General features: G+C 43.7%; 1 protein-coding gene across 1 annotated transcript; it reads right to left on the bottom strand.

The window, feature by feature from the left end:
• Positions 1 to 23,959, bottom strand: WDR91 (WD repeat domain 91). The gene is made up of 16 exons (XM_018567888.1): positions 23,776 to 23,959; positions 20,713 to 20,857; positions 17,925 to 18,104; positions 16,663 to 16,870; positions 14,780 to 14,862; positions 13,931 to 14,049; positions 13,388 to 13,574; positions 11,889 to 12,044; positions 10,012 to 10,208; positions 8,408 to 8,558; positions 6,798 to 6,892; positions 6,201 to 6,369; positions 3,595 to 3,703; positions 2,468 to 2,580; positions 2,171 to 2,368; positions 1 to 184 (listed from the first exon to the last, which is right to left on the bottom strand). Exons 2-16 carry the CDS (start codon positions 20,833 to 20,835, stop codon positions 20 to 22), a joined length of 2,253 nt encoding a protein of 750 aa, XP_018423390.1. The 5' UTR covers positions 20,836 to 20,857; positions 23,776 to 23,959; the 3' UTR covers positions 1 to 19.
• Between the last annotated feature and the right edge of the window lie 1,806 nt (positions 23,960 to 25,765).

Below are 25,765 nucleotides of genomic sequence, written 5' to 3' on the forward strand. Positions count from 1 at the left end.
GAAGGTGCGAGATGACGAGTTAGGATTTCTGGCCCAATAAAGTCGTCACTCTGATTTTCCCATCCATTGAGGCTGTTAGGCAAGTGCCGCACTCCACCGCCGTGCTCCAGTCCACCGTGACGACGGGGGCCCGGTGCCCAGCCAGAGACAGGCAGTTCTCTAGTGTACTACCGTCACTGTTAAGCTGCAGTGGAAAGAAAATAAATGGCAAGAATTAGTTTCCAATCTACCTGCTCAGATGTCACGTTCATCAGTATTTTACCTAAATTGGGACCTTTGTGGAACTTTACCAGCATGAAAAGATTCCGGACATCTCACAATATACAGCAACAGTAAAGTCACCCCTTTTATCAATAAAATGCTATCCTTGCGCTCCAGTCCACTGTGCCTATCCTGTGATTATATAATCAGTCTGCTGCAGGCAGGAGGAAGCATGTCCTCAGTCTCCTCTCCCCCATTGATCAGTCTGCTGCAGGCAGGAGGAAGCATGTCCTCAGTCTCCTCTCCCCCAGTGATCAACTTGCAATATTGTAGCTTTCTAGCCAGTCACAATGTGATAGGCTGCAGCAGAAGCTGATCTGTGTCAGACATTTGTGACACAGCCAAGATCGGGCACCCAGGATTTAGACATTTACATTGTGTATCTAAAGTCAGTTAGTTTTGAATGGAGTTGGGAAGTGTTAGCAACCCTGTTGTGTTTTTTTTTAGAGAGATTCACCCTCGCTGGTGGTGTCCTGGTGACCACTGTCATCCCTAAAAGGAATAAAGATGAAATCATCTAATAGGCACACATGCTGCATCAAAAACTAAGAGGATTTCCCTCACTTTGGAGAGTTTTTCTCTCACTTCCTGTTGTGTCTACAGGACAGGAAGTGAAATCTCCCCAAGAGGAGAAAGGCATCTAAAAAAAAAAAAAAGAAAGTTCTGGCTTTAGACATACTTTAAATCCCTCCACTGCCTGAGGCATACTTTGTACGCTTGCATCAAATACTGATCAGAAGGCTCAAAAGACTCTCTCTTCTCTGTCAGTTTAAAGCTGTACTCCAGTCTGCATTTTATTGCATCTTACCCCTACTATAAACGGAATCTCCATCGATCTTTGGAACAGCAGCAGCATAAACCACCATGAAATATAGCACCCACAGGGTTTGAGTAATCTATAGCCATAGAACCGATCCTCAGCATCATCTTCCCCTCAACTGTGCTATCAGTTGTATAAATGCCCTGGTATTGTCTTTCCAGGGCACCGCATTTGTCCTTACATCATAGGTGCCTGGGATGGGTGGATCTGTTTTGGGATCCCGGTCTATCTCACCCACATACGTTATTACTTCATGATGCAAATCTGATGTATGTATGATGGTGCTGGACTGATGAAAGTGGAAATGGTTCTAATGGATGTCAAGTGGAGTGCATTTCCCTTGTAGGATGCAGATCCACAGTGAAAGTATGGTGTATGTGGACCTTCTTCTGGTTCTAGGCTGCCACCTCTCCAATCACGATAAACTAATTGCTCAAAGACGATCAACTCTCGGATATATGTTGAGTGCCTAGTACAAATGTTCACATCACTTGAAAAGTCCTTTTGAAATGTTTACTGGTTAAGAATATCGGACACAGCCAATGCCTTTTGGGGGAAAGCCTCACCTCTCCTCAAGGCCTGAACTATGTATGTTAATGAAATCACAATGATATGCACCAGAGTAGCCAAATTAAGGCTGGATAAAGTCTAGCTTCTCCTAACGGCACTAACGACTGGCAATGTTTCATTTGCATATGCAAATGTCAGTTTTCTCTAGAGTTAAGGACAGCCCTGCTAGGCTATGTAGGCAGTTACTTGAGGACATCTCTGACTATGCTTCCCAAGATCTAGGGTGGGGGGGCATATTGAAGATCCCTCCTGTAGACTGCTGGACATTGATGAAAAGATGGGGAGCTTATAGTGACATGATGAGAAAATAAAAAAAATGTTTACCTCGAAAATGCTGAGAGTGATTTATATAATTCTTGGGCGATTTGATTGATCAGAAAAAGAAGATTATAATGGAAATGTATAATCATCCTGAAATTCATTCTTAAACATCGCAGGCTAAATTTAATTAAAAGACAATCCTGACTCATGCAGCACCAGGATAACACAAATGAGACAATGTGATAACAGGGACGTCACCTTATAGATAACTCCTCCATGGCTCGAGCAGGTAAGCATGTAATTGCCTTCCGAGTCAAAAGCAAAGAGCCTGCCGCGGGGAAACTGGACCTGCTTGTAGCCGCTGTAACCGGACAGCATGAAGGGGCCGGTGGCGTCAGGGGGCAGAGAGTATTCCGACACTTTCTGGCCGCTCTTGTGAATGTCCCACTGGATGAACTGGAAGGCAAAGTGAAAATATAAAACATGTATTGGAAGTACTGCCACAAATTCTGTATTATGAACTGTATCGCTCACAGCTGTTACTTGTACACTTACCTTCCCGTCCTCTCCAATGCTGTACACGGCATTCTCATCATAGCTGAAGTCAACAGAATAAACTTCCCCTTTGTGTGCCTTCCAGCTCATGGCACACTGATGCTGCTGCATGTCTATGGTGAGAAACACAGACAATCACAGTAAGTTTGCAACATACGGTCCACCAGAACTATTAGGGCCCATTATGACATGTCTGCTGTGTTAATGCATGTTATGTTGCGTGCTAACATGCATTGCATTAATTGTCACCCAAGGTGTTGGGTCTGCGCTGGACATTTTTTCCAGCACAGCTGCAATGTAAGACAAGGCAATTTGCATTGTTCCAGATGGGCTCAGTTCTCATTGCGTTGCAGTGGTGTGTGCTTAAAAAAAAAAAAAAGGTGACGAGAGGCAAAGTAGGTGCCCCCTCTTTCTTTTCCCTGTCTTTTTCTACCCCCTCTTCCTATTTCTTCCCGTTTACTTTCTGTCTACCGTCCACATAGTGCCTGTAACCAATTTGTACTTTATTGTTCATATTTTACTGCGTGAATGATATCTGAAATAAGAATGTCTAACTTTGGAGAGATTTCCATCTTATTTCCAGTTACATTTCCAGGACAGGAAGTGAAGAGAAGACTCCTCAACGGTACACAGGAAGCAAAGAAAAACCTGACGGAGATTTGGATTTCGCTCCACTCTATCTAAAAAAAAAATATATATTTCGGCTCTGCATATATATTTTAACAAAATCTGAACAGTGGAAAGTTTCTGAAAGCTAAGACATTGCTCAGGTTCCAGAGCAGACCAAAAAAAAAAAAAAAGTCCTCATTTTTAATCCTCTGTTCCCGACAGTTCCATTAACAGTATGTTGTACAAATTGCTGTAAATGTGGGTGTGTTTTATATGACCAGTTAAAATGCAAATCACATTTAGAATGTTTTCTTCCCTTTGTCAATGGTTTCATAAAGCTGGCCACACACATTGCATTCCAATCGTACAATCACCTTTAGAATTACAATAAATTATGGTGTGCAAGGACTTACCTTTATATTAGGTAATCCCTCATTCTACATAGATGTTGGCAAGTCTAAAAGGAGATTGTACAATGTATGGGGCCAGTTGTGTATAGAAAGCCATTTACAACATACCAAACAATCTGATGACTCCATCTGCAGCCCCGGTCACAAGTAAGTTGCCATTGTGATTGAATGACGTGCAGTTCACAGCGATGGGTGCGGGTTCCAGGGAGAACTGAAGCTGGAGGAATAAAGAATAAAGAAATAGTTCTTTGCAAGAACTGACATCTGCACCTGCACTCAGTGATATTTGGCACAGTGGCACAACCTAAAGGGAACAAGCCAGGTTTTCACTAACCTGTAAATTACATTGTATCTAATGTGCTGTGTATTCTGTCAAGACACCATCAATCCCACCTCAGCCCTGACTGTATGTAGATAAGACAGGACAGTCATTATAAAGCTAGTTGCAGGATGGCGACAGCGTAAAGGGCAGCTTCTGCTTCTCAATCCCATGAGTCAGTGACAACCTGGGTACTGAGTCATGATTGGGGGAAAAAAAATCAGAGTGGTTTTCCCATCATATGATTTCTATGTCCACTCTGACAAAGTGATCGTATGCAACCTGGAGGCTGCATTGATAAAAAGGCCAACTAAAAGGCTCCTATGTAACAGTCTAAACAAGTATCCAATCCAGTTATTCAGGCATGACAATGCTACTAGCCACACCCCCTACAAAATGTTTTCATCCTACAATAGTGTAAGTCAGCATAACCTACATGATTGCAACGCTGCTCTGAATTTAGGTGCAGTGCTGCAGCATTGCCACACCATGGCAGAAAGCATTTCCTCTGGATATAATTTTAAGACCAACTGAAGTCTTGCACAATTTTTTTTACTTCTTTTTTATAGCCCAGATGTAGTTTACAGGTGCCTTAACAGGAGAGTGTGGAACCCCAATCCTTGAGCGTAAGCTTGGATACTGTTCTGTTTGAGCCACCAAGAAATGGTGGAATAAGAAGCTGGTTCACCTTTACGAGGAGAATCCGGAAGACTAAGTTATCCTTATGCCTGCTGCCAGTTCAGTCACTCATCTTTCAGAGGTGATGGCTACAAGGAAAACTATTATGTGGGTAAGGGTAGAGAGAGGAGTGTCTATAAATGGGTTCAAATGGTGGTTTCTGAAGCACAGAGGGAACCAGATTCAGATCTCACAGAGTCACAGGGAAAGCTAAAATTAGAGACACTCTGTATAAAAGGTCTTAAGCAAAGAGTGACAGACCAACAGCTTCTGAAACAAAACCATGAAGGGCAGAAACTTGACCCAGGTGCAGGAAGGAGAGGAATTATCCCACAGTGCAGTCCCCGGGGTGGAAGCCACAAGACTCACATGAAGTAATGTAGGCCTTTTATGTCCAGTCCAGTTTGTTTTTAACCCCTTCGTGACTGACTACGTACAGTGTACGTCGCCAGCATCGGGGCTGTTTAAACAGACTCCCGGCGACTTTTGCCGCCGGGACTCTGTTTAAACTTGTAGAGCCGACTGTCGGCTTTACAACAGAAGCGATCCTGGCGACTTACCTGTCGCCAGATCGCTTCTGCGTCCCGAAGAAGGGGCCGCCCCTCCCGCCGGACACCCCCGCCGTGCTTCCCGGGCTCCGTTGCCCCTCCTACGGGCCCGGGACCGGCGATCTTTGTGTCCGCGGGGAGCTGGGGAGGAGGTCGACGAACTTCCGTTCATCGATCCCCTCCCCGTTCTATGGGACCGGGAGCGATGCAGATTGCATCACTTCCGGTCCCTGGGCTGTCAGTTCTGGGCTCCTGCAGCCCAGCTATAAGCTATTGAAGTGCGATCTGCACTTCAATAGCTTATTTCCAGTGTAAAGGTGACACTGAGGGTCTTTTGGACCCCCAGCATCACCTTAAAGAGGACCTGTCACCACCATCTGCTATTACATGGGGGGGACTTTGACTGCTACCCCCATGTGATAGCAGTCAAAGTAAAGTAAAAAAAACAAAAAAAAAACTGTTTTTAAAATTAAAATGAAATAAAATAAATCTAATAATAATTTGTTGTGTTTTGGGGCATTTAATTAAATTTGTCACTAAATTTTGGGGTTTAATAAGGAGTTGCGCTAATATTGCGCAACATAAAAATTTTCAACTACCACCATTTTATTCTATAGGGTCTTGGCATTCAGAAAATATATAATGTTGGGGGGTTTTACGTCATTTTCAGGCCTAAAATGTGGAATATAACATGGGTGCAAAAATGGAAAAAAGGGCCTCAGTCATGAAGGGGTTAAACCACAAGGTCCACGTATATCCAGGACGAAACCCAGATACTCTAACAATGAGTCGGTTCTAGTGACAATTTCTGAAGGTTCAGGATCCATCCTAATAACTGTAATGTCTAGATGGTCAATGTCATGTCGTCTGATAGACGACCTCCAGTTAAGGGAACAGTCAGCATGGGCTCTAAGTATCCCACAATCGGAATGCTACAAGAGCTCATCAGGGCTATTACTGGGGCCAGAGGTGGAGAGAGCCCAAATGGAAGCGCAATAGATTGGTAGCGCAGGGGCCCAGAGCAAAAGTGTGACAAAAAATGCTACCGGAAAAAACAAAAACAAATGACAACAGAGCTGAGCTGCAGAAAATAAATATCTATTTCCGTTAATTAATTTGGACTTTCAGTTGTCAAAACAATTTGAGTAACGGCAGGAAGCTAGCCTTACCTGTTGTTTCATGGTTTTTGTATCCCACAGCAGTAATCTCCCCGGCACTTGGTTGATTCCATTCTCCCCTAAACCAGAGACTGACGGTTCTATGTGAGTGGGCGAGCACACCGCTGCCGCCGAACATACAAAGGAAGTCCCGTTGGGATTGCATGCCAGGGAAAGGATCCTGAGATGACAAACATTTCTGTCTGGGATTGATTCTAATAAAAGTACATCAACCATCACATACACAAATGTTCAGTGTTTTACAAATCTGCATAGGGATAGTAACACTGCACCCTGCATATACATTGGTGATATCGCCTCTCTCCATCATGCAACAGTGCTCCGACCTATCAATTGGCTACAAGACCTCAGCAGTGTTACAGGGGAAGAGCTCGCACCATCCACTATACCTTAAAGCACTGGTTATTTCCTATGGTTGAGGCAGAAGAAATGGCTGTGGACCACTGGTACGTATCAGGGGTCCAGGGGGAGCACTGGTAAGGTAAGTATCAGGGGGGCACCTTTGCAAAGACACTTCCACTTTACCCTCACAGTATCAAATAACCCAAAGGTGTAGAGAAAATCGTCGAGGTTACAAAAAACACTAACCTTGGCATATCCTCAACAATACTGATCTCGCACAAGTTTTTCTTTGCTTCTGTGTCATACAGGCGGACGGTACCAACCTCACTGCCCAGTAACAGCTGCAACAGAGAAGGACAAGAAAAACAGGATTTAAAGAAGTTGATTTTCAAGCCGTGATCCAAAATGACAGCACTTGGTGTAATGTGACATGAAGACATGGAACACCAGCAATGCTACAAGAGCATGAGCCAGAAATCTCCCTGGATTCTGCATTTAGCGTTAAAATACCCTTTCCACTGAAACACTAATGACATTTTATAAATAAAGCATGAAAAACATTCATAATATAAAAAATACATATTCGGTAAAGACCCTAACTGTCATCAATAACTAGATGGCATTTAGTTTGCCATGTGCATCACAACTGCCATTTCTTAAATACTTTGCTCATCCTTTGCTGCTTCTTAGTGCTGATCTACTGCAGCTACTTGCGGTCCACATGCACTCCATCGATGGTTGCATGGCAAGTCATAAGGTGTGTTTCCTGATGGTTATAACATGGCATAAAGTGTGGTCACCCTATACAGAACATGGCTGAACAAGAACCTTCATAGCAGACTCACTACTCTATATGTTATTGAAAGCTCCATTTTTTTTAAATATTGAAATTACTTTCAAATTACTAAAATGTCATGTGACCAGGGCTGAGGCATTGATTTCACATGTTCTTCTACAGTATATTGTGGACTGACATTTAGGAGGGACTGGCCAATGAGTGGTGGTCAGTAGAGGAGCTTGATGCAAACCCAGTTCGCCCAAGCCCGCTCAAAACTGTGACTGCCATCCTCTCTTCCCAACCCAATTAGATGTGGAAGTTGTGGAAGGGGTATTCAGGGCAGGGAATAAGCATCTTTGCAGCTGACTGGTTCGGGCAGAGGGGGTGTCAGTTATACATTTTATCTGGCTTAGGTGAGCTGGGTTAACACCAAGCCCAGGCTTATCTCTAGCAGTCACCCAACATTCACGGATATACTCCATCCACAGGAATGTTGTGATCAGACTGTGCAGGCATGCAGAATAATCACTTACAAAACAAGGATTTGATTTTGTTTTCAGCCTCTCCTTAACATTTCCTTAGGCAATGCAACCTAAATAATAGTAAATGTGCACTTTAAAGCTCAACTTAAACTTTTACATTTTATTCAGCTAAATACATTCTAGGAGAGGCATCAAAATGTGTACAAAGTCTTATAGTTTGTTTTCTTTACAAAGCAGCCAAAACCCAAGTAGAAAAAGCCTGTACCCTGCTAGCATGCAATAGCTTTAATCCTTTCTGTGTGGAAGCAGAGGTCTTTCTGCAGAGGTCCAACACACCCCTAGATGAAGAACTTTGCTGATTGGAAAGTTTTAGCTCTGACTTGGCAGGAGGCTTTTCAGATCTCTGCACAGAGACTGCTGCTTCCACACAAAGAGCAAGGGTCCGTCTCTGCAGGATGCCGACAGGGGACAGGCTTTTCTACTCCGGCTGTAACACGTTTTGTTTTTATGAACCTGCAACCTGTTTAGCGGATTTAAACTAAATGTTCATTATGGCATTAACAGCGAGGCTCATAGTCAAACTCTTGCACACTTACCAGTCTGTCTCTCTTTGTTGCCCACTCCAGAGACAGCAAAGCGGACTTGGAGATGACAGATGCCTTGGTCTGCATGATGCCATCGATGGACCACACTTTAATCACGCCATCAACATCCAAACTGGCTACCCTCCTTCCCGAGCAATCCACCCTGCAGGAAAGAAATACAGGAATTGTTAGTGGATGTCGTTTTTTTATGTTAGCATGCTAAATACAAGCTAATTCAGGTGTTATTCAAATTTTTGGGTAGACACAACACTTTATTGGATGCACTGTCACAATCACTTACCTTCACTTTTCAATGTAAACAAAATGCGTCGCCATGAGAAAATGGGTCACTTACATTAGGGTAGGTTACCAATAATGTGCTATGCTCTATTTAACGTGACACTAAACTAAACTAACGAGTTAAATCTTATAAATGCATTCAAGTGCTACAATCTCAATACAAATTATTAAACTAAACGCAAGACTGTAGTCCAGGACGTGAATGAGCTTGGAGCGGTGGCTACTTTAACATACACAGGGACCATCGGGGAACAAAAGTAGCCACCCTCCAGAAGGAAGGACAGTGTCAGCACCAATTCAGAGATGATTGGAAGATCTGCAGCCGAGTGATGCACAAAGAGGATACATTTTTGTTAATAGTCAAGGTACTTGAATGGATTTTTAGGATTTAACTGTGTCACTTTAGGTCATCTGAAAGAGCCTGTAAAGCAGCAATGCAACCCACATTGATGCATGCATTTTCAAAACAAAGAGTAGGATTTTATGGTAAGGAACAGTGAATCATTTTAACTACCAGGACAAACAAACTTTTTCAATTTGCCTCAATAAATGTATGCAGTCTTGTCCAATCTGCAGAGAAAAATACATATAAAACATACATATACTGTATACTTACAAGCTCTACCACTGAAGAAAAAGAAAAAAAGCAAATAAGGCTGCAATACTTTCTGGCACTGTCCCCCCGCAGTAATTCTTTTGCATCACTAGATGTTCTCAGTTTTCTGCATTGAATGATGCACAAGGAATTGGGCTGGATGACGCTGGAGGGCTTGTGTGAAAATGGTGCAAAATTATGCATTGAATACTAAAAGACTGAGAACATCTTGTAACTGTGAGTGAAGTGGTGTTACCACAGCGCCTTGAACTCACAAACAATGATGCAAAGAACCGAGCAAACGTCAAAAAGTCAGCGCCAATCTCTGCATGAAGGACTACCCACCACTGGGAGAAGAGAGGAAGTGGACCCAGTGTGTTACATGACCGACCTGAAGATCTTGAAAATGTAAAAAAAAAAAATTATATCTATAGATGTATCCATAGATCTATCTATCTATACACACACACACACACACACACACACACACACACAAATCTAGTGCAAATGCCGGAAGATATTTTCACTGTACTTCTCAACTCTGAATGAGAACTCTGAACGGCGTCTTCTTCTGCTAGGGTTGTGTGAACCACAAAAGTGGCTGTACAGAATATCAGAGGTTTACCTGTTAAATGCTGTATTTAACTGTATTTAGCTCTTTCACCGGCCTTTAGCTCTTCACACTTATCACTGCAGTCACATGCAGGGACAAAGCTTTTACCTGCAATGCATTATGGATGAATGGTGCTCTCCATATTCGTCCTGGCTCAGCACTATGAAGGGTTGCTCGGGTTTCTCTCCTCTTGCACGGTTTTCCCCAACAATCCTCATTAATGCATCCATCATGTCTTGTTGGGTTTCAGAGGATCGCAGCTCAGGTTCCGGCTCCAACACCTCAGGCTTTTTTTCTGTGCTTTGCTATAAGAATGAAATACACAATTTAACTTGCCTATGCAGAGATGTATAGACAGTGCTGTACAACGAAGAGTCTTCACCCACACTCTTAGCTGTACAACACTGTACTTTATCCATCCTTCACTCTTAAGCGTGAACGTGCCCCGATATAAAACAGTTCATCAGAGCTCTATTGGTTTGCACAGCGTTGTCAGCAAACATTTTAAACAGCATCAACGTGCTGTGTTTGATTACCTGCCTAGTCACAGCCACTGATTGTGGGTAGGTTGGTGACAAAGCTGTACTGCTTAACCAAAATGGTGAAAAGGGAGGTCGTCGATCTATCAGGGCTGCCTCCCAGAGGTGCCTGAATCACAAGAATCCTGTTACCAAAGTTCAAGTCCTGATAATAGTTGTGACTGAAAAGAAAAATTTGAATATCTACCTCTTCTGCTGCCTTTGCAAGCAAATGCTGCTCCAAAGCAGAGAAATACTTGGATGAAGTTTCTTCAAAAACCAACACTTCCAGGGAATATTGAACTGCTGGTCTTAGTGGTTCCTTCAGCCAACCCCAATGTTACTAATGTGTCCTGTTATGATGTAGGGGTCGGAGACCAGATCCAGTGAGTGCAGTGGAGCCACACTCTAGTGAGCGACAGATTGCGGAGAGTCTTAGGGTGGCAGTTTCCGTTTAATACAGCAACTTTTATCATGACTTTAAGTGCTTCTGTAAGACGGGCTTATGCTCGCTTTAAGCGGGTTTTGCTTTTTTTTTTTTACAAGTCTATGGAAATGCAAAACCCGCTCCGAGCAGTTCAAAAGTAGGTTAACTGCAGGTCAAATGCACCTGTCAATCAATTCTGAATGATTTCAGAATCAACTCAAACTAATGCCATCAACACAAGCCCAAAGCCCATTGATACATGCCCTACGTTTGGCGACGCGGTTATGTTAAAAGTATTGCACAAGTATTATGTATAAAGCCATTTGCTGAGCGTGCAGCCATTTTTATACAGTTGCAGATATATATGTAAAATATACACCTTGCTGAGAGTGCAGCCATAATAAAAACTGGGGACCCAGTTTTATACAGTTGCAGATATGCATGTAAAATACACACCAATGCAAAGTGTCACTGCAAAAAGTGGTTAATCTTTAATCTAATTCACAGCAAGCTTACCTGAAGACTACCCCATACCTCTAAAATGCACAGTGACACACACAACAGTCTATGTATCATTGGGTCAGAGTTATTTTCTCTTCCTGATATGGCTCAGACATTTTTTTTCATTGAATGCAGCATTGTGTTCATATCTGGGAACAGCAATGGTGTGGAAGCTTACGATACAGCTCGAAAAGCAGCAACTAAGACCCCATTCACACTAAGCTGATCGCCACGCGATTTTCGCCGCAATATCGTGCATTTTTGACGCGCGATATCGCGAGAAGTCGTCGGCCAATGATTTTCAATGGAGCGGTCTTAATGTAGAGCTCCATGTCATCCGTCGCAATCACGCCTGCAGGACCCTTTTTTCGGCGGATGTCACTATTTTTTAATGCAGCCCGACGGTGAAGGTCGCGCTACCGTCGCTGGATAGTCGCCCGAACAGTCCCGCTATCCCGGCCGCACGAATCCGCTGCTAAAGGTAAGTCGCTTAGTGTGAATGGGGCCTAAGGAGTTAGGTACAGATGATATTTGCTCACCTGAGACTGTGCCTTAGAGAGGAGCTCTTTCCTCTCCTGCAGCCGTCGCTGTCTCTGTAACACTACAGTGGGATCGCTGACGCTGGGCACACCAAGAACATTCTGCACACTCTTCACCTCCTTAGGTAAGCTAAGCACCTCTTTAGTTTTCTGGGCCTAGAAAGAGGAAAATCCCTCATTATTGCATACTTATATCATGATATAGTGACAGAATACTAAACCATCAATACAATAAAACAGCAAAGTGGCTGTGCCCATTCTATTTAATGATGCACTCCAATCAAAAATGACAAGTTTAACACCACTTCGGGGTCACAGTGGAGGGAATTTATTTATCTTCTAAACTGGAGCAGAAAAAATCTGGAGCAGATGTGCACTGCAGCCTCGCTCTCATTTTCAAACCTTACCTGGTCAAAACTGAAGAGAGATGCTGATTGGTTGCCATGGGCAACTGCTCCAGATTCTGTTTCCTCCAGTTATGATAAATTCCCCCCCAGTGTATCCACTGACTGGCTCTCATTTTCATTATGTGCTCTCCTGTGCATGTTTTGCACTGACAACTATATTGCTATTCTGATACTTTTATTATATCCTATTCTACCACTTTCATCTTCTGAATAGCTCTAAACCCCAAAGAACCAAAGAATTCTGGCAGAGAATTATTTGGTTCTAACAATGTCCTCTACAAGCCCACAGCACCTTCACACATCTGAGCATGCTAGGGAGGCTGCATAGCATGTAAATCTGTACTTCCTGCAAATGGTAATAAATAACTTTTTTCCGCAATCAGAAGTTATTGATGCCTGGAAGCCCAGACTAAACAAAGCAGGGTCAGCATGACTTGGTTAAGTTGGCATTAACCCTCCTAAGGCCTACCTAAATCATTTTTAATATTTGTTTAGGGCACATAAGGCCCTCATTTGGTACAGCAGTTTAATAAATATGCCACTTAGTTATTATTAAAGGCTGACAAACAATGGGGAAAAAAAAAAGGATTTCTTTCTTTGTGCACAACCAGCAGCTGTCACCCACTTCCTAACAAAATCATGTGATCATATCACAGCTGACAGAGTAATCACATGATTGGAAATCACACGGACCGATTCCTGATCGGTAGCAGAGACCAGGAGCGGTCAGTGAAAGTGTCACAGCTAGGAGCACACAGCACTAAACACACCTGGCCATCAAAATAGAATGTAGATTATTGCTCCCTCAACCTGGAGCATCATCCTGAGGAACGTTAATCTACAGGTTGCAGGGGGTTAATGCACCTCTGTAACAACATGGAAGCCTGAAAATACAGACTATTATTCTAACCACCCACTGGGGAAATTTTCAAGCAATTTCAACACTCTGTTTCAACCAAACTGTTGAGAGCAGGTTGACTTGAAGTGTTACTTCATTAAATGTAAGAAAACAAAATGACCCAAATCTATGGTTAGCATTAGAGTCCCCAAATAACTGGAGTGGAGGAACACGGTATTTATATCTGATCTTACCTGACTGTTTACCGGCTCCTTCTTGAGGGGCAGAGCCGTGGAACTCTGTGTCGGTGAGGATACAGAGGCCGGCAGAGGCCTGGACGGTGCGGCTTTTTTACTCTGCGGGAGCAAGGAGGAGAGGAATCCCGAGGACTTTTGCGACTGGACCGTTGATCCGGCATTTCTTTGACTAGATACCATGTTGCTAAGATAAAAAATTGAACAACCATTAAAACCTCTAGGAAGCATCTGCAGTTTGCTAGTGATTAGCATGGTGGTCTTGTAGCACTGGTGCCTAGGGTTCAATTTGTACTATGGTTGCTGTCTATATTTCTTGTATGTATCTCAGTATTTCTCCCAGGAGCTTCAGTTTCTTGCACAATCCAAAACAGGCAGGCAGATGAATATATCAATTGGGCCTAGTGTGTCCTTGCATCTGTATTAGTGAAATAAGACTAAGCGCACTTGGGGGCAGGGACTGAGGCTGATGTCCTACGTGATATGTTAGTCAAAGGAGAACTACATAACTAGACTTCCAGCTGGCTCCAGTATTTCACTTACAGCTCAGAGTCTCCCAGCCGGTCCATACTAGAGACATAGTGAGGCAGCTTGTGATGCACCATAGGGCTGTCATCACTTTCTTTTCTCAGTCTGTGAGCTTCTGCCTGAAGAGCAAAGAGCTGAAAAACAGAGAGATGGGTGTCAAGCACACAATTCACAGCATTTCTTAACACTGTGACTTGAAACAAAGTCTAGTAAAGCAAAGAAGTGCAAACAAAATCTCCTATTGGGAAAGAATGCAAGCTCAAAGTGACAAAGATGGCTTGCCTGAGGACACAGATGGCGACAGTCACGACAACGAAGGAGGCATGCATCCTGGTAAAAACTGAAACACGTGTGCACTGATGGGCAGGGCTCTATTGTAAAGCGTTTAAAGACTTCACAAAACGAACTCTCGTTTTCTTATACCGATCTCTATAACAGCCATTACTATTCAAGTGTACCAGGAAAAAATAGTTGTAATGTTTGAAATACTTCTATCGCATCTATGTATAAATATGTGGCTTTCAGGCATTTTCAGAATTGCAAAGCATGAAGACGGGATCTAGATCATTTCTAAAAGCTAGCATGTTAACATAAGAAATACAGGGTATCACTAAAACACCAATGTTTCAGCATTAATTGATGGCTAACATGGTACGTGTCTCTTCAACTGCCTGTAACAGCTAGAAGTGATTCATGAGAATCATTTCTGGGAAAAGCACAGATCTGGAAACACTTCTATACTAATGAGTAAGGCTGTACTGTGAAGTGTTTAGAGACTGGTGACACAACTATCCACCTGATGCTGGAAATCAACTTTGTGAAATAAGTAAACACTTCTTTCCAATTGGTTCACCACACACTGACCTTTTGTCTCAGTGACTCGTTCTCCTCCTGGATGTGTAGAATTCTCTGACACTCGGCGTCAAAACAGAGAATAGTTGGGGCAGGTGCAGACATGGTTAAGGAAAGTAAAGTGATAAAAGAATGAGGGGTTATGGAGTGCAGAGAAGATGAAATATTTAAAGTGACAATAAACTCAGGAGTTAAATCTTATAAATACATTCAAGTACCTTAACTATTACCAAAAATGTATCCGATTTGTGTATCACTCGGCTGTAGATTCTCAAATCATCTCCGAATTGGTGCTGACACTGTCCTTCCTTATGGAGGGGGACTACTTATGTTCCCCATGGTCCCTGTGTGTGTTGTAAAGTAGTCACCGCTCTAAGCTCACTCCTGTGATGGACTACAATCTGAAATTAGTAGACTAAACATGAGATTGTAGTCCATCACAGGAGTGAGCTTGGAGTCGAGGCTACTTTACAACACACACAGGGACCATGGGGAACAAAAGTAGCCACCCTTCCAGAAGGAAGGACAGTGTCAGCAGTAGATCCTCAAATTGTCTCTGAATTTTTTTTTGTTAATAGTTAAGGTACTTGAATGCATTTTTAAGATTTAACTCCTGAGTTTAGTGTCACTTTAACTTTAGTTATCTATACAATTCACCATATTATAGGGCTGCAGCTAACGATTATTTTCATAATCGATTAGTTGCCCGATAATTTTTTCAATTAATCGATTAGTTGCGTTAAAAAAAAACCTTTGTTCTCCCCCCGCCTCCCCAAGTAATCGATAATGAGAATAGTTGACAACTATTCTCATAATCGATTAGTTGGTTGCAGCCCAACCATAGTGTGTAGACTTTCATTACGTTTGACCATGTGTTGATCAATGCCATTATTCTGGCCATGCCAACAAAGATTTGGGGATGGGAAGGAGTCGACAGCATCAAGTGTGATCATGTTGAATGGAGGAAAACTGACTGGCCATCTAAAATGGTCAATCAGCATAAACGAGCGAGTCTTCAAGGGAACTTTATGCAAGAATCTAACTAAACAGATGAGAAATATTTTACCTGCCAAATGATTTGTAATGTTTTTCAGGCAGTCCTATGATTCACACCACCCTAACACACTGTATAGCCAGGAGGACAACATCATTGTGCAGTGTGTGTGATTGTGGTGTGTGATAACTGGACAATTAGTATCATCGCTGGAGATTCAAATACCAAATTTTCAGGAATCTGACACAGTAAACTACTAAAGGCTGAATTATAAAAAATAGTGGTGTCACCTAACAGACTGGCTGAACAGAATAAAAACCCTCTGGTTGGTAACCAAAAAAAATTTGATCAGCTTGGTGCTACAGTCACCCCATCCACCCTTTACTTCTCCTCTGGCTACACTTGCAATGTTTCTAATACTGACCATGGCTTATACACTTTAAGCTGATCTTCTTTGGAAGTGGAACTTTTTTTTTTTTTATTTGATAGTGGGGAAGGGTTAAAACCAGTCAGCTTTTTTATTACTGTCTGTGTGCTTTTTTCTTATACCATCATAATGTGGCCATGGCGGAACAAAGCGAGGGGAAATATCTACAGATTGAAAAGGAATTCCCTCAGACATTAGGTGTCATCATTGGAAGATTTACCTTCACCCCTTGTTCTGATAACAACTGTTAAATTTTGAATTTTTCTGTCTCAGTAACAACGGTCACCAGGACAAAAAGAGAAGGCAAATCTTCACAGTGAGAACAAAAGAAAAGCTGACTGAGGTTATAAACACTTCCCTGCATCTGATATAAAAGATGTGATAGATAACCACTGTAAAAATCAGCAAGGCATGTGACCAGTGGACAGCACTCCCGTGACTCATCTTCCATAACCATTTCCTGACAAAGGATATGCATGCATTGGAAAAGGACGCTCAGGAAGTTGTGCAGCGATACGGTGAAGGTGTCTGCCCACTGTCGGGAAAAGTATGTAGAGAAGGTTGGATTGGCATCGGGTGCTGGGAGAAATGGGAGAGCAAACCATTCTTTCCACTCAGCCTGGTTCTGCAGCTCTGGCGCTTGTTTCTGGAAGAAGTCTTGTGCTTTGTCTGTCCGACTGCTCTGCAAGCCAATGACAGCACACAGACAGTTATACATATTATCATTATCTGTTGCTATAAGAGAGACTTGTAAAAGTGTGCTCACTCCAGAATGGGCAAGATTGGGGATTTTCCAAAAAAAATGCTCAAGAAGAGCCCTTACCTGCTTGTAGACAGTGTTCAAAGAACCATGTAGTCTAGCAAAGTGTTGTCCCAACCATTCATATGTAAAAAAAGGCAGCAAGAGTTAACTCAATGCTGCTTTCAGTGTTGCAACATCATTGAAGGCATTTGGGTCCTTGGTATCAGACGTAGCAAGAGCCTGACTCCGGCTCAGACTCTCTAACTTGAACTACAAATAAGCTGCTGACGGGTTTAAAAAGCAGGCACCTAGAGCTACCTGCACATCTCCGCAGCAGCTTTTAGCACCCCACTTCACCCAAAACCGGGCTGTTCTGATCGGAAAACGCTTCAACACTTAGTAGTGTACAAGCTTGCCTGTTCCCTCCCACCCCAATACATTCCTATTGGCCCATCTCTATGACTGGCTGCATCATTGGCCAGCAGAAACTTGTGGGAAGCAAGAGGGAGTGGACAAGTGTCTGCATTATAAGCAAGTGTTGGATCTTGGCCCAATCAAAAGGTCCAGGCATTAGGGCCGAGCTGGTACATCAAAAGCTGCTGCAGGTATGTGCAAGCACCTCTAGGTACCGGAGCTTTATTCCCGTCAGCAGCTTTTATGTTGCGGTTACAGTGAAAAAGCCACATCACCTGGGCCAGTCCTGACTGGAATTGATCCAGATGAGATAGCATACAATGGAACAATCTCTATCCCAACATTCACCATTTAGTGCATGGCCTGGCAAATCACTGTGCAAATAGAATATAAAGAACTGCATAGAGAACCAGACAATGCTCTTACAGAACTCCCCTGGAAGATTCCTTCCACATTCTACATATGACCAATTGTTTGCCATTAACAGGGAGGCTGTTGTAACAACCTTGTCCAATGCACGGTCACGCTATCCCAATCACCATAATGTCATTGCTCTGTCATATGCAGAAATGCCTACTACCTGTATTGTGCAGACAAGGTAATAGCGGAACAGGCTGGTCTTCAGCTTGTTGATGGTTGGCCGATATACATCCTCCAATCTGCTGAAGAGGCGACGCTCCAGATAGCCCCAGTAATCCAGAAGCCCATTCAGGTCATAACTCTGGATAAACTGCAGCAGCTGCTCCACAATCCTGTCCACCTACAGAAAGAGAAGAGCAGATTTTGGGCAAAAAAATATTTCCACAAAGCTTTGAGTTTAATGTATAAAAAAAGAAAACAACAAACGCTAAAAACATTAACAGGAAGGATTAAGTGGATGTAAACCCTAAATCAGGGGTGTCCAAACTCTGGCCCTCCAGCTGTGGTGAAACTACAAATCCCATGATGCATCTCTCTCCGGGAGTCATGTCTGTGGCTGTGAGAATCTTGCAATGCCTCATGGGATTTGTAGTTCCACCACAGCTGGAGGGCCGGAGTTTGGATACCCCTGCCCTGAATGATGACTGATGACACGCACGGAGTATTAAACATGTGCCAAGTTTTTGGGTTAAAGCATAACTCCGGGCAAATCCAATCCTAATCCTCACAGTGGGGCTACCCTGCAAGGGTTAAGTGCTAGTGTTTGTCTAGGTTAAAAAAAAACAAAGTTATACTCACCAGATTCTGCGAAGCTTGGTTGCTCTTAGACTGTTCCCTTCTGCTCCAGCAGTCTAAGGTCCTGTGAATCATCACGTCTATTACAGTGTATTCGATGTGGGGACACTGTGCGACATTCCATCGCTGGAGCAAAGGAGGAGGTGGGCTCGAAGGAGCGGTGTAAGAGCAAGCCGGGATCGTGGTTCGAGTGAGCCCTAGACAAAACGAGCATTTAACCCTTGTAGTGCGGGGGTAACCGCACTTCGAGGGTTAAGATTTGATTTGCCCAGAGTTCTGCTTTAAACCTTTTGTTATTTTTTTATCTACTTCGATATAGCTCAATGCTGCTGATCTCCTGCAGCCTCCTTCAGCCACTTCCTATCTACATGCACTCACCACATCATCAGCTGTGCATCCTTGCTCTGCACCAGGTTTCTCATGATGGCAGGGGTGGACCACGCCTGCACAATGAATGTCAGCATGATTGTTCACAGTCTCCAATGAAGTGAGGTGTGTGACAAGGTGACAACACCGGAGCGCAATAAGGAGACAACTGTCACCCCATGACAGAGGTGTCTAAGCAAGGACCGCCATGGCAGGATTACAAGGTTAATCATTATGAAAGTTCCATATTTGAAATAATGGAAACAAACAACTTGAAAATGACATTCGCAATGACATAGTTTACTATACTCAGGACATTGCAATTGGAAGAATATATTTGGCATGCACAGTTATTATCACATCTAATTATAGTTATAAGCCTGGTATGTAAGGTGCCACCCACACATACATTAGGATTTACCAGCTATCTGCAGTGGGTTAGTTTCATTTTTAGTTAGTATTGCAAAGCATAGTTCCTGTGCTCAGCATTGATCCAACTAATGAAAGTGTATGTAACCCCAAGAACAATAATGTTATACATTGCAGCTTTAACTGTAAATGCAGAACTGGCAATCTGTAGTCACATGACTAGCCTGCAGGAGAATAGAGGTGCAGAAACTTCATGGCGGATCCCTTTATACCTCTTTCCATAATTCTCTGTAACTGAAAACATGGAGTCAGTGCTGTGTAGTCACATGACTATCCTAAGAGAATTGTAAGCTTTTGAACCATCATAGCTGATAACAATTCTGGCTGCATCTGTACTGTAACCCCTCCTGGGCTGCAAACATTCCCCCTCTGAGAGTCACCAGCCAACACTTTGCATGGCTGAAGGCTCTAAATCCCTTCTTTCTCTGTCAGCTTGTTTACACCATATCCGGACCAGATCTGGAACAAATCTGCAAAAGCGGTGCAGTGCGCTTTTGACGCGTTTTAGTGGGGTTTTTTTTCTTTATAGCTTAAAATGGGCTTTCAGGTGCAGTCCAGTGCGCCCCAGTGCATTTGCATGCATTTTTTATGTGTTTTGGTGCGTTCCAGAACAGAAAAAAAGTAGTGCATGCATGCAGCATTCCTCAAGTGCTTCATGTTATCACTGAGGGCCCAGTCACACCATCAAGAGCGTGCTCCAGTGCGTTCAGCCTCTGGAACACACTGAAACGCAACCCAGCCGGCTCACTTTTTTGGGGGGCGTGGCGGCAATCTGCAAAAAATAGTGTTTGCAGCATTTTTTGCAGATCGCACTGGACCGGAACGCAAGCACTAATGTGCCACGCGTTCGGGTGCCGGCGATCGCAATGCAGTCAGCGCTGGCATACTTCACATGTCATATCCGGTTCACAATTCTGTGATCACCAAGTCAGCTATGACATGCAGGGTACAGGGCAGACTTTATTTAAAAATAAAAGCTTTTAGCCTGCAGATAAACACTGCCACCTCTAGGTTGCAGTGGCATCTACAGTGCCACCTCTTTAATACTGCAATTGTCATGCACAATTACTGAATAAACAAAAATACCAAAAGAATTTTAAAAGTAGAAAAAAAAATTGGTAAATGATTTACAATTTGGTGCATTTGTTAGCTTTTATTAAGAAAAACCAGAGCAGGGTTATCATGAAAACATTGTTCCAAAAAAAATCGGTATATGTCCTTATAAAAACTTTTTTTTTTTTTTTAAATGAGTCACAGTGATCAAGTTTAGCTGCTAAAAGTGATCAAGTTTAGCGGGCATCTAGACATCAATGACCTCTGGCCATGAAAGGATTAAGAATCGCCGCATTCTTACTTACTCGGAAACCCTTCTCTCTGTCCGCCTTTATGTCTGCTTCAAAGTGTTTCAAGGTGCTGGTAAACCCTCGGAACGTGAGGTACTCTCTCACCAGGTCGTCCGTACGCTCCACGGCCGACGTCATCCCAGGGGCTGTACAGGATTATCTGGAGGTTACAACAACAGTAATAAAAAGATCAGGGTCCACAAGGCATGTCTGGCTCTTTTTCTTTTGTTTGCACAATTTTGTATTGCAATTACGTATACTTGCCACTCGCAAGAAAAACAGATATGGCGTTTTATGGCGCTCATGTTATCACATAGACAGCCATCTTTATGGTGGTCCAATGATCCGGTCATATCTGAAGCTGGGCCATATTGCTGCAGAACTTTTGAAAACAATCTTTTTTACTTTGTATATTCGGGGCCTGTACACACAATGCACGCGCTTTTGTGTGTTGACGTAAGCTGTGCTGTGGAAGCCTAATTATTTTGGCCTGGCAAATACAGTGGTACCTCGGTTCACGAACTTAAAGTGACATTAAACCCTCAGATTTTTTAACATAAACCAATACTGTAATGTGTGCCTTACTGTAATCCATGGTTGTTTCCCTTCTCTTTGCTGCTCTTCCTTTTAAATCTGTATCTGTTCTCATGCTGGGCAGAACTTCTGTTTTGCAGCAGACTGCCTTGTCTGAGGAATGGATACACGTCTGTGTATACGTTTCTATGGGCTTGTAACCTGAGCCAGCACTACAGGAAGAGGCCCTGAGCTGAAAAGGGAAGTTCTCCCCAAGCATGAGAAGACATGAGGATTTAAAAGGAAGAGCATCAAAGAGAAGGGAAACAACCATGGATTACAGTAAGGCACACATTACAGTATTGGTTTATGTTAAAAAATCTGAGGGTTTAATGTCACTTTAATTCTGGTTGCGAACTGAATCAAACTGTGATCAGACCGCAATCTCCACTAGAGGAAGCCACGACCATGTGTCAGAGCGGGGAAGATGGCTGCGGTTGTGTTCTTCACCCGATGCGGAGTTCGCAAACGGAAGCAACATTTTGCCAAATTTCCTGGTCGCGAACAGAAGTGTTTGTGAACCGAGGTACCGCTGTAAAATAAGTTTCCACGCACCATTTTTTTTTCTTCAAACAAAGTGCACTGCAACGCACAGGTGACACAAACATGGGCTGCGGTGCTCTGGAGAGGTGCATTTGGACTCCATGCATGCATTGCGGTAAAACGTGCATTTTACAGCTCAATGCCACAACGCATATGTGTGAAGGAATGGGCCTTTACATTGCTGCAGATAAGTCATCCTTGCTGAAAAGCATTAATACTGCGCTTTTCATTATAAGTAACTAGTGTTGTGTTTAAAGGGACTCTGATGACAGAATTGGGGAGGCTGCCATTGCTGAACTGGCATTTTGAGAATTCTAGTCCCCCTAGGCCATTCAGATGCTGAGTTGTTTTCGCACACGATTGTCGCGCGACAGTTCATTGAAAGCGGCATGGTTGTCACGTGGTTCTCAATGCATAGAGATGCCTATGGGACCCAAACCGGGCGACAACCGCTCAAAAATAGCTCCTGCACCTTTTTGCATCACAGGCGATTTCGTCTACGCGACAAACCGCAAAGGTCTGAGCAGCCTCTATTGACTTCAATGTGAATGTGTTTTGCGCAATAACTCACCTAGGTGTGAACCTAGCCTCACACTGAGCTACAAGCTTTTTCAGCGCTGATTTGAGCTGAGCGTCATTGAGCTACAGTGCGCATTTTGTCACGCTACGTAGCGCTTCTTTTAGTAGTCTATCAAAGCCTATTGGGGCAAAACTGCTCAAAATCTGCCAAAAAATAGCTCATGTTCAAGCGACAAGCTTCAGCCACAAACTAGAGGCGACATTGAGCTGCAAGATGTGAACATCTCCATTGAAATGCATTGGAGGAGCTACACTGAGCGATTGAGTGGAAATCGCGCTACAAATTGCTCAGTGCGAATGGGGTTTAAGGCCCCGTGCAGACCTACGCGACCTGGGATCGCGCGTCCTGCACAATGCAGGCTGCGATTGCCGCGCTGCCCCATTGATTTCAATGGGGTGACATCCGCGCGGCAATCACAGAAAAAAGGTGCATGTACCTTTTTTTTTTTCTGCGATACGCGACGCGTGGCTGTTCTAGCCACAATCGTGTTCGGAAGCACGGGCAGAATCGCGATTGCCGCGCGGTGAGGTGTCACCTAGGTGTGCACCGGCCCTAAAGTGTATGCACAGCCAATTCTTTGAGCTTTGGGGAGCAATATTTATTTTTTTCCAACCACTGAGCAGATTCACCTTCTTTGTCCTGGTGACCAACATCAATGAGACAAAAAATTACGGGAAATCCAAAAATAGTGTTGTGACCAGAAGAGGAATAGAGCAGAAATCCTCCAATGGGGACACTAGTTATTCTTCTTCTCTCTTTTACAGCATTTATAACGCTAACAGTTTGCGCAGTGTTTACCAGTGACAACCGTCTAAGTAGGACATTCGCCTTCACCTAACATGGACCTCTTCTCACCTCCTGTTGCATCTCCAGAACAGGAAGTGAAGGGAAATTACCCCAACAGGAAACAGACAGCAAGAAATAAACTGACTGAGGTTTTTAAACATATCCCAAAAAAATAAGTTTTGTCTGTAGATACATTTTAATATTTGCTCCATGAAGAAGTACACCAATAAATTTGGGACAGTTACTTCAATTTGTTTTTTTTACAGAATGGAAAACTGAATGTCAAGTTTGCATAAGGCAGTAGAGCGTATTCATCATACACTTGTGTACAACAACAAAGGGCAAGGACCTCATCATAGTTATATATACACACACATGCAAATTGCATACCTATGAGCATACAGAAGCAGAACTACAGCCTTGTATCTCTATGCTCACCATACAGCAAACTTCCCATAAACTACCCTACAAAAAATTAGCAATCTGGAACCCATGACATCATAGACACAGACCTGCTAGTCCTGCGAGGCTGCTGTGGGTACCTCCCTAACACCCCCCTCTCCTCCCTGTACCCCTATAAACCCCACCCCAGGTACCTGATCAGTGCAGTTGTCCCCCCAGTCTCTGCACACGCTCACCAGGATGCTGTCAGTGTGCGGTGCGGGCGGCTGAGGTCACATGACACACCGAGGACGCGCCGGTCACGAGGGGATGTGAAAGTCCCCTATTAGAGATGAGCCAGCGCAGAGCGCAGTGCACGGAGGAGATAGAGGCTTTTCATATCCGCCATCTTGGACTCAAAGCGAGGCCGCCAGTGTCGCGCTGAATCTGCAGCTTCCTATAACCGTGCACTGCTGTTGTTTACAAAACACGGCTCAATGATTTTGTTGCTGTTGCATGAATATATTTTCTTTTTTTATATTAGGAATCATTTGAATTTTCAAGGGAAACTTTTTTTTTAAGGCTGAAGCTACATTTACTACTTCTGAAGATGAAATTTCAGTTTTGTTGGAACAAAATAAATCTCCAGGTCAACCATGTGCATTGCGATCAGCACCACATCTCCACTGTGCGTTGTATCAAAAATTGGTACACGGGTGGTGGTTACAGTTTAAAATCAGAAACATTAACAAAATAAAAAAGAAGTGCAGGACTGAAATAATGATTTCATAACTAGAGCAGTGGTTCTCAACCTTTCTAGGGCCGGGACCTCTTGGTAACATTTGACAAGTTGTGGTGACCCCCAATGGTAAAATTTAGGGAACTGACACTGCTGCGCTAGGAGAGGGCTGAGGAGGACTCTCACCTAGCACAGCAGAAATCACACAGCGACAAGCAGGTTGAGAACCACTGGCGTAAGCCGTCGGAATAAAAAATACAAAAACTACCATAGGAATGCATAGCTAGATTCCTATTGGCTATTTCACTTTGCAATAGCCAATACCAAACTAGCTATTGTACCCGCCCTCTGCTGCTGTCAATCACTAGGAGATCCCTTCAGAATCACTTCAGATCCCCCTCTGCTGATTGACAGCAGCAGAGGGCGGGTGCAATAGCTAGTTGGCTATTGCAAAGTGAAATAGCCAATAGGAATCTAGCTATGCATACCTATGGTGGTTTTTTTTTCTGACTTACGGTGGTCAGCGGCCCCCGATGTCAGAAAAAAAAAAAGATCGCAGGGAAAGGTTTACTCTGCTCGATCGAGCAGAGTAAACCTTTCCGGGAGAAAGTGTTTCTCTCCCGGGCGGCGACCCCTGGCAAATCGTCATTCGACCCCCCACGGGGTCGCAACCCACAGTTTGAGAACCGCTGCACTAGATGGTCACGTTTTAAAAGCAGAAACAGTGGTAAGGATATATAGATTTAGGAATTGCCCATACTGACCCTTCCCTCTGCTGCCCCACCTAAAAGGGCATTTCCACCTTTGTAAGCGATATGAGTTTTTTTGTGGTAATGGGAGGTGCAGGGGGGATGTATATGTGTGTGCATTGTCAGGAGTCACAGGGCTGTTTTTCATACTTTATTTAATAGACTCTTTCACAGGCCAGAGACGTAGAAATTCAAAATTCCCTCCACAGGATACTCAATCGTCTCTTAGGCCCCGTTCCCACTGCGCGATATGCAAATCGGGCGTTTGTCGCGCGATTTGCATATTGCGCGACATCGCGAGATTTGCCGCTCGATGTCGCGTTCAAGCTTGCATTGAGCAAGCTTGAATCGCGGCTAAATCCGCTCAAAAAAGGGTCCTGCTGTAGCGACACACGACCCGCTACAGCAGGACCCTTTACCCCATTGGATTGCATTGGAGCGCGATATCGCGCGGTAATTTGCCGCGATATCGCGGGAATTACCGCGCGATAAATCGCTCAATGTGAACGGGGTCTCAGAGGGCCGGGTTTCTTATCCGTAAACTGCAATCAGCTGATTCTTCTCTGCTCTGCTCACCGCTCCTCATGAACGATGTACACCCCAACATTCTGCTAGGCCAGTGGCGACCACAATTTTTCGTTCGGAGACCAACGTTTCAAATGACAAGCTCAATGAGATCTACCAACGAAAAAACACCTGCATTCAGGGGGGGGGGAG

The sequence above is a fragment of the Nanorana parkeri genome, unplaced genomic scaffold (assembly GCF_000935625.1).
Source record: "Nanorana parkeri isolate BGI_ZX_2015 unplaced genomic scaffold, ASM93562v1 scaffold1111, whole genome shotgun sequence".
NCBI lineage: Eukaryota > Metazoa > Chordata > Amphibia > Anura > Dicroglossidae > Nanorana > Nanorana parkeri.

Coding starts and splice junctions, on each gene's coding strand:
- WDR91 (XM_018567888.1), bottom strand. CDS start 20,835: ATGACGTCGGCCGTGGAGCGTACGGACGACCTGGTGAGAGAGTACCTC. Junction 18,105..20,712: donor ACAGAGAGAAGGGTTTCCGA/GTAAGTAAGAAT, acceptor CTCTTTCTGTAG/GTGGACAGGATTGTGGAGCA. Junction 13,575..13,930: donor CGGCTGGGAGACTCTGAGCT/GTAAGTGAAATA, acceptor TTTTTATCTTAG/CAACATGGTATCTAGTCAAA.